The sequence below is a fragment of the Geospiza fortis genome, unplaced genomic scaffold, assembly GCF_000277835.1.
Source record: "Geospiza fortis unplaced genomic scaffold, GeoFor_1.0 scaffold112, whole genome shotgun sequence".
Taxonomy (NCBI): domain Eukaryota; kingdom Metazoa; phylum Chordata; class Aves; order Passeriformes; family Thraupidae; genus Geospiza; species Geospiza fortis.
This window is the reverse complement of record NW_005054298.1, coordinates 24955847-24963318: the sequence shown is the minus strand read 5'-3', so window position 1 is coordinate 24963318 and position 7472 is coordinate 24955847. Positions and strand designations below refer to the sequence as shown.

The 7472-nt window shown below is 40.5% G+C and overlaps 1 protein-coding gene across 1 annotated transcript in view; it reads right to left on the bottom strand.

Annotated features, from left to right (window-relative positions):
* The window catches only part of ALS2 (alsin Rho guanine nucleotide exchange factor ALS2), a 32712-nt gene extending 29308 nt beyond the window's left edge, over positions 1-3404 (bottom strand). The window contains 4 exon segments of the mRNA XM_005415930.3: positions 1-2; positions 4-838; positions 1309-1463; positions 3385-3404. The exon segment at positions 1-2 is cut by the window's left edge and continues 89 nt beyond it. Of these exon segments, the coding sequence (XP_005415987.2) occupies positions 1-2; positions 4-838; positions 1309-1463; positions 3385-3404 (1012 nt within the window).
* Positions 3405-7472: the final 4068 nt, after the last annotated feature.

Here is a 7472-nt window from a genome sequence, read left to right as displayed (position 1 = left end):
CCTTCTTTTTTGTCTGAGAACACAGTATTTCCCGAACTAGAAATTCCACTATCTTCCCGTCCATCGCTGCTGGAAAGGCCACTTGGTCCATCAGATTCTAAATCCACAAGCCTGTGTTGTTCCACAAGTGGTTTCTGACAGTTTTCACTTTGGCCAGCGGTTACACCTTTGCCTCCGGGGGTGTCCAATGAGGGACAGAAAACGTGGTTTTCTGGCTGGTTGTCAGACAGTGCTACACCCAGTGGGCAGCAGTGACTATCTGAAATGATGACATGATCTTCCTTGTCTGTCATGGTAATGAGAGGCTGACTGCAGTGATTGCATCTCTCTGGGATAGGCTTCATTTCCTGCACAGGGAGGCATTGTACCAGAGCCAGGCTGTGGTAGGCTCCACAAGCAATCTGGAGCACCACACGTCCTGCCAGGTGCTCCACCTTCTGTGGCTTTGTCACTGGGAAAGTTGTTGTTATGAGGCCGAGCTGGCAGCCACTCCCCCAGGCCCATATCTCTCTGCTCAGCGACAGCGCCAGCGTGTGCTCCTCTCCACATGCCAGCTGCAAAATCCGCACAGACAGCAGAGGGCTGGTTTCCGAGTCACAGATACTGACCAGCTGGGGATGGGGCACACAGGGCTGATTGGCAGCTGCACACTGGCCAGCAGAGTTGTCCCCCCACATGTACACCACGCCGCTCTCCGTCACCGCTCCATTGTGGAAGCTGCCGGCTGCCACTGTAATGATACGATGGCCAAGCAAAGTACTCTCTAAGACAGGACTGTTAACACATTCCTCAGGTCCTGATCTCCAGGGCAGCTTTCCAAAACTGTAGACCTCTCCACCTGGGAGGGCGGAAACAAGAAAAACAAATCCTAGTATGAGTGTAAAACCAATTGTTAAACCAATGCAAAATATGAAGACTGCTTCAGACAAACAGATATGAATTCCTAGCTTAGTCCAGGCTCAGCAAAACTATAGCTATTGATATAAGAAGGCTGCTGGTTGCTCTCTGCAATTGCTGCTGTTGTTCTACGCCTCACATTAATGTTACCCTGCGCATGCATGCACTGCTAAAGTAAGTAATGCTTTTCTGCCAAAAATTCAATTCTACTCCAGTCAAGTGAGTTAAGTGTATTTGTTGGTCCTTTCTAATTTAAGAACATACTAAAGGACATACAAATGTGTATGAAAAGCACAAAGTACAGTCCTCATCTTTCCAAACACAGATCTAGTATCACTTCTAAAAGAAAAAACTTGACAATAACTGAAGATTGTTACTGCACCAGATCATTACAATTAAGGTGTTTATTACCTTCTGTTAGAAGTAACCCATGATGGATTCCAAGGGCTGCCTGTAACACTGTCTTTCCACTGAGGCCTGGAAGCCTTTCTGGAGTCACGGAGCACGAACCAGCCTTCCAAACATAGACCAGGCCTCTCTCTTTGGCTCCTTCTGCCTCTTCTGAGCTACAAAGATTGCATGAAATTGGAACACAATCAGGATGAAGTTTCCATGGTTCAGTAATGCCTGTGTAGGAAAGGCTTGGTAGTTCAGACATTAACTTTACTTTCAAGCCAACATATGTAAATCACTATTATCAAATTGTAAAGTAAATGCTATTAAAATGAAAAAGTGTCTTCTGCTTGAAAACATAAGCTTTTTTCTCATTTGTACTTGACCATGGACCACTTGCTCCCATTAATAGTGTGTTTAAAACATTACACCTGTAGGAGCTCATCCTTTATACACTTTCATTTCTACCTCTAGAGATAAAAATGAGGTTTTGATTGTCTGGGTTTTTTTCCTTTTTTGTATATTCTTAATGAGTGTCCCAGATTCAAATGAGCCAGTTATTCAAATAAACTGAACCATGAAAAAACAAATATCCTGAAATAGTGTGCAATTATCAGGGCTTGCAGGAGTGACTGGAACTATGCAAACTTCAACACACTGTGGTTTGAATGCTCAGTCAGCAACTTCTCCAACTCAGCACAAAGAAATTCCTCGGAATTTGACAAGCCCACAGTTTTAACAATTTGCAGAATCCCTTGATTTAAATACAAAAAAGTTATGTTAAGCATCAATACAGACTACCTTAAATTAAGACTAGACTTAAATTAAGAGTCATGCTTAATTCCTTAGAATTTTATATAGACTAGACTGTTATCTACTCAGAAAGAAAAAAATAGGTTTAGATCCTAATTAGACAACAGCCAAGTCACTCCCTGCATAAATCAGCTCTTGCAGCTTGACATGAACTTGTGGAATTAAATACCTTAAGACATCAAGGGAAGCTTTGACAGAATTACAGTCTAGAAGAAAAGGCACAAGAAATAAAATGTACTCCAAACCTGTACCAAGCCCATAAAAAAGCTATTCTGATACACCACACTGCAGGCAAACTCATGCAAGTAGCCCTATTCCTGCAGGCCATGGATCTGTTAAACTATGTATTTTGTTAACTGTGGTGCACAGGATGAACATCGTTATACAATCTGCCTCTGAAACATTCAAGTTAAGAACAGCCAAGAAACCAAATTATCTCTCCTAGCTCCTGTGTCCATCCCAAATATCTTTATTTTTCTACAAAACAGAAAGAAAAAAAAGAAAAAATTTAAAAGGTGACAGTCTAGAACTCTTCTAAAATTCAAGTAAATGGTCCATAAAGCAAACAGATTTAAAATGCAGAGTCCACCTTGTATTTCAAATACATAGGACTTGTGTTTAGAATAGAAGTAAATTTAAAAGAAACCAATCAAGGAATATATACACAAAGAAAAAAAAAGGCTTAAAAATCTAACATCAATATAAGGATATTTCACCTAAGATAAAAATAGAGATTTTACACAGATGGGCAAAGCACTCCAAAGAACACAAAATTATAATATTGAGAGTTTTCATCAACATATTGTACATCAAATCAGTGCAACACCCAATATTTGTGCTTTTATCTGTTTAACAGATCTTGAGGAAACAGTGTAAAACAAATCTGGACATTCACATAACAGGATTTGTGACAAAAACAGCTGACCTCTACCAAGTATCTCAGTGTAAGAAAAGTCTACTGGAGGGCTACTGATCCAGAATCAAAATTCACAGGGGCAGGTACCAGACAGGATGTACTGTTCACTCAGGAATGTTTCTTTCAAGATTGTAGCCTGTGGCTATGGCTCCAGAAATTGCAACCATCAAGTTAAAAAAGAAGTTGCTGTTGTAGCAACTTTAGTGTTCCAGACACAACTGAAGCTAAGATAATAATCTTCCCTTTAGTGGAAGTTTTAGAAGAAGTTACATAAAGAGTATGCTGATATCACTTAATTTTCCAGGATGACCATGAGCTGCTATTTCAGGGAGTCTCTGTGGTTTCACCTAGCTGCTCATTCTCACCTTCTTTCCTGTGAGTCCATCTGTCAGTGGCAGCACTCCATCACCACCAAATTGCTCCTCTTTCAAAAGGAACAATATAATTTTCACAAACTGAAAAACATAAAAACCAACTATTTAATCACAAATAACATAAAACAATAACAACAGCAAAACCCAAAAAACCTCCAAAGGTTTAGCTCCTGCATTCAATAAATAAACACTTCCACACTGCCAGGACGGTTCAAGTATTTATATTTAGTTCACTCACACTGAGTTGGCAGACAGAAGCTAAACAGCCAGACTCGTCCTAACTACTCAGCTCACAATGGGTCTATTGTAAGGACAGAATGAACAAAACCTCATTCAAAGGCAGAAATTCACATCAATTTCTCTATACAGTTCTCATTACACCACTCAAAAAACACCAAATTGATTCATTTTCAGTCATAAGACAGAATTCAGTACTCAGCTAAATTTATGGTGAACAGATTTGCATGAGTAGAAAATGATTAGGAGTTGAGTGTGTAACTTAATTCCTGAACCAAATTGCACATCACCATTAGCAGGTGCAATAGTGCCTGGGCAGAAATGCAGAAAGCAGAGTCCAAAACATTTCTTCATGCAAACTGGTAGAAGAGTGCCTATGGAGATATAGACAACCATGGAAGGCAAGGGGGAAAAAGTGGCTGCTCTAGCTACAATTTCACCCTTTCGGATTTTGCATTTTGCAAGTTCACCATCACACTTTCCATCCTCATGAAGATAACTTTGTGTTACTTTTCTTGGAATAAAACAAAGCTACAGTTAATCTTTGTTTCTTATGAGCTGTTTGGCTTCTTTTAGAACTGTGATTTCTCTTGATCTGCTGCCTTACTATATGAAGTATTACAAATTTTGGTTACATTAATGCATATGTATAATCACATTTATTCAAAGTTTCACATTTAAATGCTTTAGAGCTGTTGCTTTATTATAGTTGCTGTCAGATAACCACTGTAACAAAATCAGAAAACAAATAAGTTAGTACAAGAATTAAGACCAAGAATAAGTCATCTGAAGCTTTTGTACGGAGAAATATATATGGCCAGTCATGAATACAAGAGACAAAATATATTCAGACCTGCAACCCTCATACAGAAGTTTCAGTGCACACTTGGAAACAGTCATCATCAAGTTGATAAATAATTAAAATAACTAACAAAACCTCCAACACTTTCACTGGAGTGCTCTGAATAATGAATTACCAAGGAGACCTTCACATGTAGAAACAACACAGCATACAAACAATTCCAGTCCTGCAGATACAGGACCCTAAAAAGAACGATTTGGAGTTGGCAAAGAACAGACCTCAAAAAGATAAAGATCTGATAACATGGTATTGTGATAAGTCATATGCACACTGCTCTAAAAAACCCCACAAACCAGAGCATACTTTCTAGGAACACAAAGACACACTAGTCACCAGAAAGATACTGCTTTCAAGACAGCCTCTCCTTCCTCAACTACAAAAGGAAACAACCACCTATAATTGTAAAAGTTAACTTCTAAAATATTAACAAAGGAGTCTCACAAATACAAGGGAACTGTCATGCGATGCTTCACTAGCAGAGGTGTTGATGAAACATCAAAGGAAAATGGAAGCGCATTTTGGAACCATAACTTCCCGATGTGTTCTTGCTCAGAGCAAGCAAATTTAGGGTTTTCTTTAGCCTACTCAAAACCACCTAACCCTACAATTCATTCTCTTGAAAATGCTAGCACCTCACCTTTGTAAAGGACTCTAGCTTCAAATAAAATGACTCAGTGGATCACTGAATCAAAGAGATGAACACTTTGATAGAGTAATTGAAGTATCAACAAATATACCATTTACATTGCATAGAGTTATTTGAGGTTAAGGAACTGAGGCCTAAGATTCTTGGCTTCTAGAATTTATGGGCTTTAAGGACTCAAAGAATTATTTTCATGAGCCTCAACTGCAAAAAAATGTATTGTAGTTGTCATGAAACCTTCTGATTGTAACAAAATAAAGACAGGCATTTGACTAGCTGTTTTGCAAGATCTCCCTTCAAAGCCAAATAGAAAAACTATTTTTATAAAGTAAGAAAGTTGTAACAGTGGCAAACTAGAAACTAAGAGCATTATATGATGGCAGAGATATTCTTTTCCTTACAGAAGCTCACGATTCTGGTTGCATCACCAAGCATTTATGCTTATAAGGGAAAACACGCGTCAAACTGTCTTCTTTCCACAGACGAGACATATTTAAGGCATTTTGAAATCACTTTCAAGTTCAGTTCAAGCTCTTAATCACACCTAGGACAGCACAACATTATTCCCATTTCACAGCTACTGCAAAATACAAGTTGCTTTGCCACAGCTACTAACCAAGTAAAGTAATTGTACAAGGTTTCTTCCTCCCAACAGAAACAGGTCGTTTTCCTTGCTTACTCTCACATCACTTATACATTGTTTCCTTTCCACTAAGTTTACCTGACTTGTTATTAGCTGTAGCATTCATGGAGGTGAACATCCAGGCACTAAACAACCCTGGTGCATGGAAGCGCAGTGTGATACCAGCACCTTCACTGCTCTGCCCATACTTTCACCGTTACATTTTTCTTTCAACGCTGCAAGCGGAAAGCAGCAAGGAGTGCCAATTATGAAATGGATTTGTGCTACAGACAGATGGTCACTGGCATGACACTGATGTCACACTCTCCACTTCCAAAGTTAAAGGCTAATTCTCAAGAAATCCAACGCTATCACACCATAACAACTGCCATGGTTGGGAATGATGTGGAGCAAACACTTCTCTCATTATCATGGACTGTGCTCTTCGTCGCCCAGTTTTAAGCAAGCACCACAGATATGAAGGTAACCTCACATTCACTGCTGAACAGCAACAGCTGGTATGCCCCTGACTTTGAGCAACACTAGAACTCCCATGAGCCTCACGTGCTTATTTACCTCCTAGTCAATAAACACTGCAAATATTTCTACAGCTTTCATACAAGTTTACTTACATATTTCCAAACACATTTTTAATAATAATTTGTTGCATCACATTTAGCAATAACTTGCAAGACCAAGACTGCATGTTTGTTATACAGAATTACCTACTGAGGCTCTGAAGAGGTGACCTCCAAGCTTCCTCATTCAAAACAGAGTTGTCAACATCATTTACTGCTGGCAACTGTGGCTTACATACAACGTGTAACTAGTTAAAGAAGCCCTTGTGTTTTGGTCAGCACTAACCATTGCTTTTAACACTGTGTGATTAAGATCTGCTCAGAACAAAACAAAACAACTGGCTACTGAGGGACGGTAGAGATCCCTTGGATGAGGGCGAGGGCTCAAAGCTTTTAACGCCAGCTCCAGCGAATGCAGGATGGTAGCAAAATAAAGCAGTAAAGAAGCCGGGGGAAAAAAACTAACACAGGTGAAAATTATCCACTACAGCATGCAATTAAAAATTTAAAATTTACCACACTCGTGAGAGACAAAAAAAATCTGTATCTCCTTCTGCCCCTTCTTCTTTTGAAATTACACCTTTATTTTGTACATTCTCATGTGGTTCCCCGTCTGAAGACAGTTCACTCTGCAGAAACTGAAAGTGGTAAGTATAGCTAGTTTACATAAGCTGCTGCCCTACAACAGCAGTGATTAACTACAAATCATCTACGACCCCTCCGGTTACTCTCTGTTTTCGTTCTGGAAGACGAGGCCTGTGACAGTGCCAGGACACTATGTCACCTGTACAGGATACTGCAGCCGCAGCACCACCATCACACAGTACACTCCAAAAGCCAAACTGCATTAGCCCCCGAGCAAGCAAGGCACGCAAAGGGATAGGGCCTTTAAACACAAGTGGAAGGAGATGAAGGACGTGTCAGTTACAGTGCGGGGTCTCTTTCCACCATGAGGGAGGGGACCTTTCAGACCCGACAGAAATACACCTCGCTATCTGTGCTGTACCAGCCTATCACAGCGCGGTTGGAGACCCAGGGTCCGTCAGGGCTGCTCTTCTCCTCTCCCCAAGTCCCAGAGCGCAGCCGGGGGCAGCGCAGGGCCTGTCCCGTGTGTCTCCGGTGCCGCCGGGCGCTCCC